General features: G+C 45.4%; 1 protein-coding gene across 1 annotated transcript in view; it reads right to left on the bottom strand.

Annotated features, from left to right (window-relative positions):
• LOC101105425 (protoheme IX farnesyltransferase, mitochondrial) overlaps positions 1-17,236 on the bottom strand; it is a 108,029-nt gene extending 90,793 nt beyond the window's left edge. Inside the window, 3 exon segments of the mRNA XM_042255687.1 lie at positions 10,528-10,849; positions 12,597-12,730; positions 17,102-17,236. Coding sequence (XP_042111621.1) covers positions 10,528-10,849; positions 12,597-12,730; positions 17,102-17,144 — 499 coding nt within the window. The 5' untranslated portion in view covers positions 17,145-17,236.
• Positions 17,237-17,765: the final 529 nt, after the last annotated feature.

Genomic DNA, 17,765 nt, shown 5'->3' with positions numbered 1-17,765 from the left:
CTCAGAGTTCAAAACTATACAACTTAATTAAAAGGCGGGAATTAGGTATTTTCTGATTTTCAAACGAACATGTATTTTTACTTGATAGCTGTACTTATGACTTCTCCCTCTCTTTTCGTTTCTGTTAACACCATGAGCTTCAAATGGCTCAATTTCTAATTTAAGTGAGTCTCGTAGGCTTCACAGCTTGGCTGCATTCCGTGAACCTTCTGACAATTCTGTTACCCACACATGTATGGAGGAAGGTGGTAATTCTTATGCTTATTGTTTCGTTCAGATGAAAAGTCAATTGATGAGAGACAGGGTACTTTTTTCCTCAGCTACATTAAACACAATCAATCAGAGAGTAACTGACTACAAACTGACCACGTCGGGTTAAAAGATAAAGACTTCTAATGGAGATTTTTAATAACACAGCTGCAAAACTAGGAACTTGCAGGGCCTTCCAGTTTTCCTCTTTATTTTTTTCATATTCGGTGACCAGAGGTGGTGGTCTTAAAAATCCAGGACCAAATTGAAACTCCTAACTTCAAATTTACTGAGCATCACTATTACAAAAATGAAGCACTCAGTTCAGTCCCCAGGAAACTCCCCAGGAAGCACTTGGTTTGCATCCACGGCATTCAGAGAAGGAAATGAAATAGCCATCAGGTCTGTAGAAAAAAACACATCCAGAAAAGCTGTTTGCATCTAAGTTAATTAGGCAACACTGAGTGAGACCCTAAAACTGTTCTTTCAATCACAGTTTTTCCTTGAACTATCGAAGCTTTTCTACTTTTTCATCCTATTTTTAGTTTTCCTTTTCAACAAAAAAAATTTCTTCTCAGTATACTCAATAACCAACACTTTATGATCTTTGTAATTAACTAAAAAAGTTTCCGTAAAACTGATGCTTATTAAGCATTTAAGAAGTAAAAACAGTCCTTTTGAAAAATCAGTTTGGCAAGAGGAAGCTATTAGTTGAGCAGTTTTTACTAAAATAATGAAGATTTTTCTCAGTTTCATATCAATGGCAACAGGTGAGGGTGACATGGTGAAAAGCAGACAGAAATATGAAACACAGTGGCCCAAGGTCACCTGTTGCAGGTACAATACTTTACAGCTGCCACTGAATATTCATCGGAAGGACTGATGCTGAAGCTGAAGCTCCAATACTTTGGCCACCTGAAGCGAAGAGCCGACTCATTGGAAAAGACCCGGATGCTGGGAAAGATTGAGGGCAGGAGGAGAAGGGGGCGACAAGAGGATGAGATGGTTAGATGGCATCACCAACTCAGTGGACATGAATTCGAGCTACCTCTGGGAGACGGTGGAGGACATAGGAGCCTGGTGTGCCATGGTCCATGGGGTCACAGAGAATTGGACACAACTTAGTGACTGAACAACAAAATATTCAGCTATTACATCACAGGAAAATGACTGTTTGTACTTAAAAGCTAAGCTGTTTTAAATTCTACAAATTTTTGCAAGAGAGTTCATTACAGCTTTTTTCCCCCATAAGCTTCTATTTTTTGAGTATCTATTATGTACAGGGCAGGAGTGAGGCCCTGGGAATGCCACAAGCCAAGGAGATGGATGTGGTCCCTGCCTCGTGGTGACCACAGGCTGGTGGAGATTCAGACAAGCCAACAGGCACAACAACACAGCGTGAAAGCAGGTCAGAGGGTGAAGTCACTGACGCTGCAGCAGGTAAGGGCTCCCGACCTAGACACCTGCTCAAACTGAGGTCAAACGTGAAGATGAAGGATGAGGAGGAGCTGGCCTGGGAATGGGGAGGAGGGGTAGGTATGAGTGCTAGAGGCAGAAGAAACAGTGACAGGGCCACGGCGTAAGGGAGCACCAGACGGCCTGCCCACCTCCTCTGAAGAGAGTACCACCCATGCTAATACAGATCAAAAAACATGCCTTGTGTTTTAACAGAACACTGCTCTGTTAGCACTCCTCTTTTCATTCTTAACCTCCAAATTTACCATCCCCTGCTTAAGATATAAAAAGAGTCATGCTACTGTGCAAAAACCTTTTAGCACTTAAAGAGATAGCCCGGCAGCAGCCTTTTAAATTCACTTCGCTAAGTTTCTCATTCCTTAACCTTAGCAAGTGAGATGCTACCGTACTTCACTCTGAACTAGAAACTAGGCCCTCGAGGACACCCCAGAATGATAATCAGGCATCTGCAGGGCTGGGGAGCCATCAGGCCCCTCCAGAGATGTGGCTAATACAGCCGCCAGGGAGCAGGGAGGCCTGACTGTGCAGAACCTGAGAGAACGCCCCGGGTGCACAGCGATGCGGCTGGTTGCTCATAGGAAATGGGGCAGGGAGAAGAGACAGGCAGAGAGAAGAAAAGGCAATGACCTGTGAGAATCCAGATAAACCAAGAGTTCCCACTTGATGAAAACCAAAGCTCGATTTTTGTTTGAAATGGGGAGCAAGGTTTGCTGAGCATGAAGCCGAGGTGGTGGAGAGAGTGTTGAGTGAGTTCTTCGGATAATAGTTTCTCAGAGTAGGTTCTGGGGACCCTGCCAACCAGGGCCCTTCGTTAAAATACAGATTCCTACGCCCCCACCCCAGACCTAGTGTGAAAGAGTTCATGGAGACGAGGCACAGGAATCTGCATTTTAATAAGCACTCCAAGTCACTTCCTGACGTGCTGCATAAAAAGACAGCCTTGTGGGCACTGTGAGGACATCGGGAAGCTGGCTACACACAGCACTGACCAGGCTGGACTTAGATGCTCTGGTGTTTTTTTAAATGACAGAGGTATTCTTTACCCCGTCCCTTTTAGCTGGAGAAGCCATGCTTGCTGTACAGCCCTGGCCAAAGAAATGTAAGGAGATATTCCTATCAAAACCTTCCCCTCCCAAGTAAAAAGCCTGTCCCAGCTTGCTCGATCTTAATTCCTGGACCAGGGACTGAACCCGCACCCTTGGCAGTGAAAGCACAGAATCCTAGCCATTGGGCCACCAGCGAATTCCCTAAAAAGGCCAAGTCTTGTTAAGGAGGTTTCTGCCTTTCCACATCATCCCCTTTCTTCATTCTTTCTGCTGGAATACAACATGATGATGGGGGAGTGGCAGCCACCTTGTGGTCTTGAGGACAAAAGCCAGAAGCTAATGAGAACAGAGCAATGAGCAGGGGCCAACTATGTTAACAAAATCCCTGAGCACTAGCTCTCGACTCCTAATCTCAGACTCCTTGATACGAGAGAGTTTATAAACCCTTCATCTGCTTAAGTCACTGTTCTTCAAGTTTTCAGTTACATGCAGCTGAGTCCATTCTCAACTCATAGCTTTTTCTCCTTCTCTTCATAAAAGTTGTCAATGCATTTTTGAGAATGATTATCATCCTCATGAAATTTAGCTCTACATTCCTCTAGCATCTACCACCCATCTCATACTTAAAATCAATCCAATTAATCTTGGGTTCTTTCTCTGGTAGCTCAGCTCGGAAAGAATTAATCTCAAACTGTATTTAAAGCAGTGACATCATCAGAAGACAGAATAGCCCAGATAAAAATAGTTTTCATCTAACTTGGAACACTGGCTGAAGCATCTACATGGCCCACTCCCACCAGAAACCAACTGAAATGATGGAATAAAATGAAAATTAGAGAAAAACCTACATCAGCAATAAATTAGGTAAAGAGTGGATACTAAAACCCTCAAGAAATGTTTGTCAAATACAGTGCAGATGAGATGAAACTGAAGACAGATGCTGAGGGATGACTTGTGCCTTTCACTATTTGAGCAGCAGAAAATGACCAAGTGGTGAGAAAATGGATGTGTGTGTGTGCTGAGTTGCTTCAGGTGTGTCCGACTGCTTGTGACCCTATGGGCTGTAGGCCAGCGGGCTCCTCTGTCCATGGGATTCCCCAGGCAATGACACTGGAGTGGGTTGCTGCGCCCTTTGCCAGGGATCTTCCCAACCCAGGGGTTGAACCCGAGTCTCTTATGCCTCCTGCACTGACGGGGGGTTCTCTACCACTAATGCTGCCTGGGAGGGGAATAAAGGCTATCTGAGGGGACACTGTCTTTCTGGCTGCTGTGAAGAGTGAGGAGTGAGGAGCAGAGGCCAGGGTGAACTGTGCTGTCCTGGACCCACTTTATGCAACAGCAGGACTGTGCTGGGGCAGCTGCGCCACCTGGAAAGGAGAGAGAAAGGACCGGAGCAGAGAGGATGCAGAGCCTTCCTTGACGTCATTCTCACCAAGTCGAGCTGGAGATGATGCGGAGGACCTCAACCCGACGGGCAGGCCCCATCCACATGGCCCTCCACAGCGGGTATGCCTGGCAGGGGCGCTGGAGAAAACGCTGAGCACAGACACCCTGTGTACTGAGAGTGGAGGCAGACCAAGAGAGAAACCAGACTTGGGGAGCAGGGCGCTGGCACGGTGGTTTCAAAACCACACTGGAAAAACCTCTTTAGAGTAGAAGTTCCCTTGCTGGTAGCTCCCTCTGCATCTCCTTCAGGCCACAGGAATGTTTTACCAGTAACAGACTGACAGTCTCCGTCCTCGAGCTGAAAACGCAAAAGAGGCACCCAGGGATGCCACGTCACACAGGGAGGGGTGTTCTCGTGCGCTTTTGTATCTTCACAAAACACCACTTGTTAAAAGAAAAGGCCACCAAAAACAGTGGCACAAAAAGATATTCACAGAATTAGGTTTTTTTTTTTAACTGTAGAAATTATTTACATCATGATCTTATTTTTGTTTAAAAAGCAAAAGTATTTGAATGGCATGTATGGAAAAACATTCTGTGTGTGCGTGTTAGTTGTTCAATTGTATCCGACTCTCTGCAACCCCATGGACTGTAGCCCGCCAGGTTCCTCTGTCCATGGGATTGATTCTCCAGGCAAGAATACTCGAGTGGGTAGCCATTCCCTTCTCCAGGAGATCTTTCTGATCCAGGGATCAAACCCAGGTCTCCTGAGCCACCAGGGAAGTCTCAGAAAAACATTCTAGAATACCCCAAAATCATCAAAACAGGTATCACTTGGATGATTATATTTAGAATTACAAGGAGAGTCCCATCCTTCCCATTTTGGCTTCTCTGTATTTTCTATTTGTTCTAAAAGTAAAACTCAGTAATGAAAATACTGCTTTAACATTTATCAAGCATACAAATATTAAGGTAATTATTTCAAAATATATATTAAAATTTAAGAAACTATAACAATATTTATAGGTAAATGTGAAAAATGTTTTATGCAGTATCTGAGCGTTAATAATTACAGTACGTTGACCTTTTTAAGCAACCTAAAATAAAACTGCATCCTTTATTCTTGGGGTTTTTGTTTTTTTTTTTTTCCTTTTAATAAGAAGCAGCATTCTAGGTTCTGGAGAAAGAAGTCCAGAAACTGGCAGGCTGCAGTTCACATCAGTTCTGTCAACAGCCTAATCTATTGGCTTCAACAAACAAACTATTTTAGTGTTCTGGTCTCAGGAAAAAAACGTGCTGCAGCTTTTCAGCACAGACATTATTCAGGAAAAAATTTCTGCTTTTTATTGACCCATATTAAGTGTTAACTTGGTTGAGTCACCAAAGTGTCTTATGATCCTAATCCAAATAAAATTTCTTCACCCCAGTGTGGTCCTTGCAACAAACTCCAAAAACATATTGTAAATAGCTCGGCTGGCAAGAGAAACTCAAGGGAGACACACTATAACTTCTTTATAAACTCAGTCTTACTTCCTTTCATAGAAAAAAAACAAATCTTTAAACAGCATTAGCTCCTGCAGACTTTGGCCCAGATCCTGGTATAAATGAAAGAGCCCCATCCTGCTGCAACTCTGCTGTCCTACAAACGAATGGGACACATGGTCACTCTGTGGCTCTTCCTTAGTCTACAGCTTATTATCCTTGGTGTGTTACAGCTATACACGAAGGAGGCGAAGGAAGAAAGACAAGTTCTATCAAAGTGATCGCTGCCTCCCAGGTATTTCTGCCTTGGTGATCATGAGCTATAAATGAATTGCCCAAGATGTAAAGAGTCCAAAAGAAACCAATTGATAAACACCAGGGATTTTCTTAAAAAAAAAAAAAAAAAAAAAAATCCTGCAGACTCCAAGACATGTATGAATTCAAGTCATAAAATAAATAGGGAGGCAAGAGGTCAAATAAGAGAGTTGGGGTCACTCGAAGGGTGTTGCCTCTTTAAATGGAATAAGCAGAAGGAAATGGCTTGAATTCAATTAGCTCATCCAGAAACCGGGGGCAGGGAATATATAAAATGATACGAGAGACGTTCACTGCCGGGACTTTTCCATCTGTGGCTGCAGGGGAGGCTGCTCCCCGACCCACGTGTGCATCTCGCCCGTGCACACCTCTCCTGTGTGGTCCAGACCTCCCCCCCAACCCCCTGCCCGCAGCTGCTCCCATGCCAGTCGTGGCCAGGGTTGCTCAGGCTCTCACGGGAAGGAGGGGGCAAGCCACCCACGCCTGCCAGACCATGAGGGTCCGGGCCGGCCCTCTGCCAGCGTGGCGCCTCCCTCACTTTCTCGAAGGGTGGCCCAGGAACACCTGCATGCGATCATCTGCACCCGTGCCAAGGTGCAGAGCTCTGGGTCCCGTCCTGGGGCTCCAGGATCTGATCCCTGGGGTTGGTGTCCAGGAAGCGCCATGGGAATACACCCATGTGCCATGCGTGCATCTCAGCAGACTGATGAGTCAACACACACTCTACATACAGCACAACCGCCGCTAAAAGAGCGATTTAGTCATGGCTGGAGATTTCAGACCATGTTTTAAGGATGAAGCCCTACTTGGATACACAACACTCTAAAGGTACCGAACAGAAAAAGCAATACAACAGCTTACACGAAAGGAAGGAGGATGCTCCCCGCTAACCCCCCAAATTGATCCTAAACCAACTATTACCCTTTCCCATAAACCCTTAAAGAACTAAGCATTATGAAAACAAACTTTAAGACATCATTCTAAATTAAATATTTGAAAGTACCTCATTTGAGACTCTAGGAAGAAGAAACACTGATAATTAGTTCCTGATTTAGCAGCCTGTCAATGCTGACTTCCTAACTGCCAGATAAAACAACTCCATGGCCAGGCTTCTTAGGAGACCTCTAGCATTTAAGTGTTGATCACTTCCTTTATGGGCCCTTTCCGTGATGAAGCCCTCTCCTGTTTCCCTTCCTCTGACCACATATTCCCTTGCAGGCCCCATTACACATTCTGCCCAGTCCTTAAAAGCGGACTGGCCCCAAAGTCTTGTCCTTGGCTTTCTGCTCTGGCCACTTTACACCTGACCTGCTCACCACCATGGCTTCAAGTCAACCCCATGCTCTTCCAGCCCAGGGGTCCCGTCCTTCACGGCTATCGCTCCCTGGGCAACTCCAATTCTGTGTGTCCAGTACTGCCTTCCCCTCACACCTGGTTCTCCTCCCTTCAGTATTGCCATTCTTAAGTCTCAACACAATCATTCATCCAGTCTTCCAAGCAGAGGGCTGGAAGTTCTCCAAAGGCAGGGCAGCAAACTCAAGGGCCTGCAAGTTACATCACCCAGGTGATGAATTTATTTTTTATTCAAGAAACGAGTGTATAGGTTTTAACATGGTCGCTTCTATGCAGTTTCCAGACGTCATTCTATTTAACACTCAGTACACCCCTAGGAAGTAAGTTATCATTACTAATCCCACTTTACAGATGGGTAAACTGAGGCACAGACGTATGGAACTTGCTCAAGGTCATTGAACTAGTAACAGCAATGACTTGAGAGCAGGGACTCTGGCCCAGAGGTCACTACACTAAATTTCCAGGCCATGACTTTTCTGAGGCAATGACTCAAGTCTGCCGAGGTAGTGTGCCATGAGCACAGAACCAACAGCTGTGGCTATGTTCCAATAAAACTTTATTTACAAAAAGAGGCAAGCCTCGCTCAACAGTGCTATCACCAGTTTTCTAATCACCCCTACACCTTACAGTGAAACACCTTCGACATGGTCCCCAAACCTTAAAGAACACAGTAAAAATACAGAAGTGCCTGAAGAAAACGTAAGTGAGGGCTTCTATAACCTCAGGGTGGCAGAAATATTTCTAAGCATTAGAAGAACTAGTGAGACTTAATACATGAAAGTTAGAAATTCCAATGGGGCAAAATAAAATGGAACAAAACATCACCAAGTAAACATCATAAACAGAAAAAGCAAAATGTGACAGAAATATGTTCATGCATATGATGGATGAAATGCTGATGCTCTTTATTGACTGTCAAGAACAGGCCAGAGCAGGACTAAGGGAAAACCCTTGAAAGGATTCTGACTGGATATGGGGGCAGACCTGTCTCCAAGGAGGCGGGAGGACTGAGCACGGTGGGGAGGACAGACACACCCAGCTGCTAGGACAGGGGTGGGAATGGGGGACGGGAAAGGGAAAAAGTCTGTTTCTGGGGAGGAGCTTAATCATTCCAGGTTACCATGTTCCTTTAAACTCGGGCAGAGTCCAGGCAGGAGGCACCATGAAGGGAAGGTACTCTTGAGTGGGTTATGAGTAGATGAGAAAAGGAAAGTCAGTATGGCAGGAAGATGGGACAGAGAGGGTAGTTAGGACCAAATGCCTCAGGAGTTCTGGGCCTCAGCTCGCAGAGAGGGGGTGCAGAACCTCACAGGGCTAACAAAGGAGGTGAGACTGGAGATGACGCTCTCAACAGAGAGCAAAGAATTAAGACTGACTCCAGGGTTTCCTGTCTGGGGGAAGTGAAGAATGCTGGTATTACTGACAGAATACCAGAATACAGCCTGGCGGGATGGAGATACTGCAATGCACACAGAGAAAGATGTCCCGCTGCTGGGGGAACTCGCTTCCGACACCTGCAGACAGAGCAGTCTCATCTTGGAGGTGACATCCTTACGATCGTATCTGGGGTCATTCTTAACATGTCAACACATGATTCGCACACTGCTTGTGTAAGTGACACAAGATAACTTCTGCAGGAATGGGATGACTGCTCAGCCATCGTGAGACACGCAGATAGCACCTGTGATCAGGCTCACTGTTAGTTACCCTGTGCAAGTCTTACTTGATTCCTCAGCTCGTTTGTCAAATTCCTGTGTCTGTCTGTCATCCCCCCAAAAGATTTAAAGTGAGTTTGGTGGCTGAGGAAAGAACTCATCTCCTTACCTCCTTCTACCCTGAATTTCAAGCTCAACTCTTGAAAAACAAACAAACAACCACTACTTTTTCCCTGATTTTCTCTACTCTGAAAATGCTCTGTCTCATCTGTTCCTTTCCCAATTCTGCCTCAGTAATATTACTGACCACTTTCTGTCTTTGAAGAATACGTAGTGTTACTATATTATCCCCCCATTCCCCACCTGTATTCTTCACCTTACTCTCATCCAAGGGCTTCTCTGGTGGCTCTGGCGGTGAAGGATCACCTGCAATGCAGGAGACGCAGGTTCGATCCCTGCATCAGGAAGATCCTCTGGAGAAGGGAAATGGCAACCCACTCCAGTATTCCTGCCTGGGAAGCGCTATGGACAGAGGAGCCTGGTGAGCTGTAGTCCATGGGGTCGCAAGGAGTCAGAGACGACAGCGACTGAACCACCACCATTCTTATCCAAGAAGGAAAGGGGAGACCAGGCCTTCTGTCTGCAGGGTGGGCCAGAACATGCCTTCTAATAGGATTAGCACAGAATAAGCCATTTTGAGGCTAAGCTATGAGATGAGGTGACAATAAAGCTTGGCCAGACTCCCAGGGGGGCTGTAACAACTGAACGACATGACTCATGGGTTAATACCCAAGCAGATACAATAAAATTTGGTGCAGTCGGCTAGACTTCAGCAAAAACATCTGGTACCAAACCTCTTTGCAGAGAAGCAATCTACATCCCTGGGTACGTGGGACAATCCCAGAGGCCCTATGAGAAGCAACCACAGCAGTGAGCTGGGGGCCCCAGTGCCTGTGGGTTCACGGCCCATCAAGCCCAGCAATGTGGCCCTTCTTGGTTTCAGAACTGAATCAGGATGCATTCTCTTACTGCGTCTTTACAGGATGGAAGGTGTAAACACACAAAAGACAAGGAAACAAGCAGGACAGACATTCCGTTTAACTGCAAATCAAAGAGAGGCTCTTTCTAGTACAACGTTTTGTTGTTGTTTAGTCTCTCAGTTGTGTCTGACTTTTTGCGACCCCATGAACTGTAGCCCACCAGGCTCCTCTGTCCACAGGAATTCTCCAGGCAAGAATGCTGGGAGTGGGTTGCCATTCCCTTCTCCAGGGGATCCACTGCATCCAGGGACTGAACCCAGGTTTCCTGCACTGGCAGGCATATTCTCTACCACTGAGCCACCAAGGAAGCCCACAACATGTTCAGGGTAATACTATTTACAATCCTGCATAAACAAAACCAAAAGTTTGATTTCAAATCCCAGTTAAGTTGAAGAGAGGAAAAATACTAAAAGAGGACCTGCAGTTTAAAATATTCCTTTGGGGCAGTAATAAATTTAGTAGTTTATTTAACTAAAAGAATAGTTACGAGTAAGACTGACGAGACCAAAAAAAATTCCAAAGTACCTGTGAGTTTGATTTTGGACAGCCGGGCCAGAATTCCTGGCAAATCATCTGCACGGAGCTTCATCTCTTTCCACTGCTTCTCTTCTTTCGTCTCTTTCCCCAGAGCTATGGAGCCCTCAGTTACTGAGGTGGGTTCTAGTTCTATCAATGCTTTTTCACTTGGCTTTCTGGACAGAGACAGGCTGGAGGGTACAAGAGGTCTCATCTCGCATATTTCGGCTTTGGCCTCATCCAAAGAAGTTTTTGCAAGGAAAGGAGATTCTGCTGGTTCTGGCTTTGGTTTTATTTGCTGCTTGAGGCTTCTGTTTAGTTGTGTGACATACTGAATTGGAAAAAAAAAAAAAGAGGTACACATAACTTAGGAAACTGCGGCCCAAAATGCTCTTAAGTGGTTGTTCAGTAACACTTTACATCAGTCCGACTTCTACAGTACTTAAAAGATTTTCCTGCACCTCTATAAATGTTCGCTGAAATAACTCCTATTAGAGTGTGTTACATGGAGGTCACTCGACTAAGATATGGAGAAGACAATTAACTGGTTTTCAGATTCTATGACTTAGAAAAAATCCTAGGGGTTTAAGTTCCCAGAAAGAAAGATAAATTGATTTCTTATTCATCTCCCCCAGGATTTCCCCTGACATAAGACTCAGAAGTTGCAGGTTTAACATTCCAAATACAGTGCAAAAGTTTTCTAGACTCAAGAGCCCAAGTCAACCTGCTGACTTTCCTTGTTGCCCAGCCAGCAGTGCAGAGAGGCTCCAAGGGGACCACAACCCAGGGCTCAGTACCATCAGGGCAGTGGGTGTGTGGAGAGAATTGGGCTGAAGACTCAGACAACCTCTGTTACTTACTAGCAAAAAGGGGTAACTGTGGCTAACATCCATGAGGCACTTTACAGTTTTAAACAACATATATCCTTAGAGTTTATAGGGGACATATCTCATTCAGTCTTCTCAAAAATTGTGAAAGAAGACAGATTGTTACCAGTATCTCTTAATTTTCAAATGAGGAAACCAAGGCTTGGAAAACAATCTGACAGAGCCAAGAATATAAAACTAGTTAGTTACAGATGTTCCTAGAACTGAAGCCCTTTCCTGATAACGACCTAAGTGACTTTTTCCAATTACATCGCGAAGGCTTGAAATTACATACACTTGTCTGAGGAAGGAGTTACAAACTCAGGAATGAATTCAGAGTTCTGTTTACATATAAAAAGCATCCTATGTATTCGAGTTTCTCTTCTAAATATCCATTATCCTCCATCCTCAACTTTACAAGTCTGATTATTATTGGAAACTAAAATCTCTCATCAAAATGAGTTTTATTAAGTTAAAAGATTTTAAAAGCTAAAATGGACATTGTAAGGTTAAAAAAAAAAGATTAGAGAAACGTCAAATAGGACTTCAGATTATGAATTTGCTATTCTTTCATGCTTGCACAGAAATTATGAGTTTTTAGCTGTGGCTTCTTCATTCTACGATACTTCATGATTTGAGAAAGTGGCAAATGTTAAGTTACCATGCTGACGACAACACAGAGTCAACCTGGTCCAAGGTCTACAAACAGACTGAGCTATACTATGAACGCCCACTGTAAAATGCCCAGAAAATCACAAGAACTCAATTTGTTTGAATCTGTTCAGAAGTGCATGTTTGAATCTCACTGCTGATGTAAAATAACAGGGAGGACCTACTTCTGAGGCAATTATTTCTGTATTACTGATGTAGTCACAGAACTTTAAAGAATTTAAAAAGATGAATTAGAACAGTTCAGCTTTTCCTAACTGTGGCCTACTCAAAACATGCAAGCAGCTTTCCATCTTTCTCCAGACTTAATCAATAAGGTCGAGATCATACTTTAAAACTCAAGACACCAGAGTTATTCTGGTTTCAGTTAAGCATAATCAAAACAAGGGATTAACGTTGTGGAAAAACTTAAGAGGGCAGGAAATAAAAGTCTTTTTCAAAGAGTACTTGTTGCAGCTCTTCTGACAACAGGAATTTCTAAAATCCCCTTGAACAGGGAAAGTAAAGGCAGAGAGCCCAGTGAGCATGGTCTTCTGAACCTACCATGCGCCGGAGGAAGTTAATGTGTTGAAATGTGACCCACTGCTGATTGACGTTCCTGAGAAGATGCAGGAATCTACGAGGTGACTCTCGCATGGCTCTTCCTTCTAGATACCAGATGCATGCTCCTCCCCAGCCTATCAAAGAAAGAGGAAAAAAATTAAAACGGCCATTATATCTCACCAAGCGATGACTGGACCTACCCAGAAGCAGAGCCAGCACCACGGTAGGCAGTGCATGTGTGATGGGTCTGAACTCTGAAATGATCTGATCCAGACTCATGAATGAACGGTTATTGATCAGCCCTGCTCACTGTCCAAGTATAATTCTCCAGCAGAGTTAGGGAACTTGTTCATCTCAGGATCATTAAAAGTGAAAGCGTTAGTCACTCAGTCGTGTCCAACTCTTTGCAACCCCATGAACTGTAGCTTGCCAAGCTCCTCTGTCCAACGGATTCTCCAGGCAAGAATACTGGAGTGGGTAGCCATTCTCTTCTCTAGGGGATCTTTCTGACCCAGGGATTAAACCTGGCTCTCCTGCATTGCAGGCAGATTCTTCACTGTGAGCCAGCAGAGAAGCCCTCAGGATAATTATGCTTTTATTACATCAAAGGTTGAAATGACCAAACCATCAATCTCTTAGAGAATCAAATGTAAAACAATCAGCTTGGTCACTTTCTAAAGAGGATAAAATGAGAAGCCCAATTTTTCTCAATAAATAACCATAAAGTAAGTGAAGTCGCTCAGTCGTGTCCGACTCTTTGCGACCCCATGGACTGTAACCCACCAGGCTTCTCCGTCCATGGGATTCTCCAAGCAAGAATATTGGAGCGGGTTGCCATTTCCTCCTCCAAGAAATAAGAGTAAACCGGAAAATAAATTTCAGATTAATATTTTGGCCGTTATCGGGTAAGCCAACTAAAAGACAGAGGAAATTGCTCTCACTAAAGTATGACTCTATCAGGCTAGTTAGGAAGAAGCTATTTTCGGTGTATCCAAATGTGGCTTTTAGTCATTCATCTCTAAACCCTCTCTCAAATGGCAACAAACCCAGTGCTTCTGTGTAAAGCCTCATCCTGGGAAAGCTTCCGACAGGAGCACAGCACAGACATTCCCCCCCACCACCCCCTTCTTTTAAGTCTTTTCTCCTGTGGCTTCCATGACCCTAAGGACTCCCGGTTCTCATCCACCCATCAATTCTCCATTCCTGAAACCCTAAGGTAATTTTTAATCTCCAAGCCATTTCTAGAGTTGCTATGCCTGTTTCCATCTGCTGAGGATCTCCACGTGGATGGCTTGTAATGTCTCTCAGAACACTTTAGTCTCATCCTTATCTCTACTCTGTCCTCTACTGCAGATAAAACCATCACCTATGTGAGATTCCAAGACCACCTTGAACTCTTCCTTCATCACCTAATAACCATCAGCTCCAGTCAACTCGGAAACATTGGTCAAATCTGTCCACTTCTTTCCCTGCCGCTGAGAGACAGACCCTTATTATCTCACACCTGGATACCATAGAGTTGTGGGATGCAAACCACTTGTCCTGACTTTGGTTAACGCCTTTCCTCTCCAATCCCAGCCCCACAGAGCCAGACGGTTTCCTTCTGAAGCCTAGAATACACATCATCTGCACAATCACGTACGTGTGACTCACTGTCCTGCCCCACGATTTCGGTTAGCCCATCTTTGTTTATGCGTCTCCTTGCTTGCAGCGTCCTGTTTCCACTCTGCCTGTCAAATGTCGAAGTTTCTTTCAAGCAGTCTAGCATTTCATACTCGTTTTTGTAGCACTTCTTAATGCAGATTGTTTCTACATCATTTTTTTTTTTTTTTTTTAGTTCAGTGAAAGCGGGGACTCCATTTTGTCTGTGTATGTATATAGAAAGGAATGGTAGTGTTGAAATCAGTCCACTGATTGAAATTTCCTTTGAATTTAGTCCTCTGATAGTCTATCTTTTTTTTTAATGGTATGTATTTTTCCTTTCTTTCTCATTGTTCTCTGGGATAACAGGATTTCAATATTAAAAGGTTATGTCAAGAAGACACCAAGTTTTATCGTTCTACACCTTAATTTCAAAACCAGTTGTGAGATCCACTGGTCCATTGAGAAATGTATGTTCCTGGGAGGAAAAGAACCATCTTGGAAAATATCTCTCAAGATTATGTGGATTAAAAATGAGACTTTATGGAAACAGAACCAGCTTGGAAACAGCACTTTTAAATGACAAAAATACTTCATTTAGTCAAAACAATCAGTGTCCAGAAATTTAAAGACATTTTGGCCCTGTGTAAAGAAATATAGGCTTGAAGGTACACATGGCTTATAACAAATGCATTAAAAATCAGGACACAAATGATCACATCCATTATTCACCATCAACACTGAGTCAAGATTGTAGGGCTTTAAAAATGAAGTGCATGGATATGAAATGGAAAGGTTCTGAAAGTTTTCAACGGCTATAAAACACTGTTAAGCTTTTGAAGAACAGTCGGGCATGACCAAACCCAGGAGGGCATGTAGGCACCTGATACAGTCCCAGTGTACCTTTCGGCCCGCTTCCCACTGTGCTGCTTCCAGACCAAGCAACAGCAGTAGATCTTCCCAGTGCATTGCAGCAGGCTGCACAGACCACTTAAGAGCAGATCTTTTGGTTCATACCTTCAGGAAGCCAAGCTGTCTTGGCTATTCCTCCCATACCAGCATCAAAAAAACAGATCCAGCAACAAACCGTTTGAACCATAAGCAGCCCACTTCCTGAACTGGGGAATTCTGAGTAGTGAGGTAGATCTGTCCTATAGGAAGCTGAAAATACAGAAATGAAAGCAGAAAAGAACCTCATCTTGAGCAATGCATGCTGTAAAAAACCTCCCTACAGAGGAGATAATTCCAGCACTAAGAAAGGATGAGCTCTCTGAGAATGAGTGTCTCAGTCAGAATCGAACACTCACAGTCAGGGATGGGAGAAGGTAGCAAATTCAAAAAGAACCACAGACCCTTCAAATAAAATGTTTCATCGTGGAAAATTCCAATCATATGCAACAGCAGAAGAATCCAATGAGCCTCCATTACTGATCCCCCAGGTTCAACAATGCTCAAATCTCGGCCAATCTTGTTTTCATCATCTATACACACTCCCACTTCTCACCCTCCTCGAGCCCTTTGAACCAGAAGAGACCTTTGAGATCATCTAGCTGAACAGCTTCAGTTTATAGAGGAGTAAACTCAATTCCAGAAAATAAAGTTGATATGCCCTGAGATCACACAGCCAAAAGAGACACACAGAATAACAATATTAGGAGAAAAGAAGAGAAAGGAATTTCAGAGTAATTGTGATCAATACTGCCAGATGGGAATTCCACTGAAGGTCCAGTGTTTAGGACTCCAATCTTTTACCACCATGGGCCTGAGTTTGATCCCTGGTTGGGCAACTAAGACTTCACAAGTCCCGTGGCTGAGCCAATAAAAAAAGTTTCTGGGATTTCCAAAGGGAGTCCATCTTGAATATGGACAACCAGTGACACATTTCTCACACATCAGTTATCACCCTAAACTACTGGGACAAAACAATGCCCAACCTCCACCTTAATGTCTCCATCAGGACAAATTTCATTCATTCATAAATAATTACTCAGCACCAACAGTGCACACCAGGTATTGTTTCCGGCACTGGGGACACAGAGATGAACCAGAGAGAAACCATCCCAGCCTTTACAAGATTCAATCTTGCAGTTGGGAGAAACACATAGTAAATCGGGTATAAGTAAGCAATCAAAGGCTGTTCTAACCGTAATGAAGGAAAGAGGGTGATGAGATAACAGAGGGCCAGGGGTTCTACCTAGATAGTGTGCTCAAGCCTCTCTTAACAGGAAACATTGGAGCTGAGACCCAGCCAAAGGGCAAGAAAGCACATCTACACTAAACATGTAATTGTGACAGGTGGGCCTGGTGGGATTATATCAGGGACCACGATAATGGTAGAAAGACAAACGCCTGGGGGGCGGGAGATGGTTATGGCCCGCAGTCCGAGGTGGTCACCGTCTTTATTATTGTCATCATGACCCTTTATATTGGAACAAGGCTTCCGGGTTGGGGGCGGGGAAGCAAAGCACTTGCCAGGTTCTTACAAGTGCAACGTATGAGTAACTTACACATCGCTAGAACCTAAGGCCCTGAGAAGCCAAGAGGCTCGGGGAGCCCCCAGGTTCCTCTCTCCTGAGCCTCCAGCCTCTGAAAACTGAAAGAAGCATCAGACATCGCGTCCCCTACCCACCTCCGGGGGCTAGGAGATGGACGCGGTGTGCGGACCACCGGAACCCCAATGCAAGACTAGGCCCTAGCTCCGAGGCCCCTTCACTTCAGGCAGCCCCGTAGGTCACTTCCCTCACCGATGCCCCAGCCGACCTCGCCAAGGGCTCCCAAGGTTGCAGACAGGCGGAACCACGGTGTAGCACGTGGCAACGAGAAGAGAATTCCCCCAAATCCGTGCCCGAGGTGGTGTGCAGTACCTGTCAGGAGGCGTGAGGAGAGAGTGTGCGGGGATGCGGCCATCACGCAAGAGTCCAGCCGCCCCCTGGGAGCCCCGCGTCCTCTCTCCTCACCGGTTGCTGGGCGCCGCCATCTTCCTTCCCCGCCCCTCCCGTGGGAAGAGCGACGCGTCCGGTTCGTCACTTCCGGCAGGCTCGAGGCGGAAGCGAAGAGCTGCGGCTGTGGTTAGGGAGACCGCAGGGCAGAGTGGCCCCGGGGCAGAGGGGCCGGGGTCTGAGGCGCTTTCTCGGGGACGCGAGGTACCCGGGGGTGGCAGAGGCTTCCGAGGAAAGGCTGCGCGTGACGGTGAGCCCCCGCTTCCTGCCCCGAGGCCGGCATCCCTGGCGGGACCCGAGGGGCCTGGTGCTAGGCTGGGCTGGGCCGGCCGGGGGCTGCTCGCGGGCCGCTTGCAGTTACCTCCTGGTCCTTCTGGACTGCCAGGAGGAAATGGTTCTGGGGACGGTGCCTCCATCTTCCCGCATCCTCAGTTACAGCGTTACCATAGCTGCCGTTAAGGCGGGAAACGATGAACTCGGGCTCCTGACCCCGAGCCACCCCGAGGAATCGTCTGAGCATCCCGGGATGAGGAAGGTGCGTGCAGAGTTTTAAGATTTCGGGCTCTGGAGTGACCTCTGTATCCCTGGC

Source organism: Ovis aries, chromosome 11, assembly GCF_016772045.2.
Source record: "Ovis aries strain OAR_USU_Benz2616 breed Rambouillet chromosome 11, ARS-UI_Ramb_v3.0, whole genome shotgun sequence".
NCBI lineage: Eukaryota > Metazoa > Chordata > Mammalia > Artiodactyla > Bovidae > Ovis > Ovis aries.
This window is presented reverse-complemented; position numbering and strand designations above follow the sequence as displayed.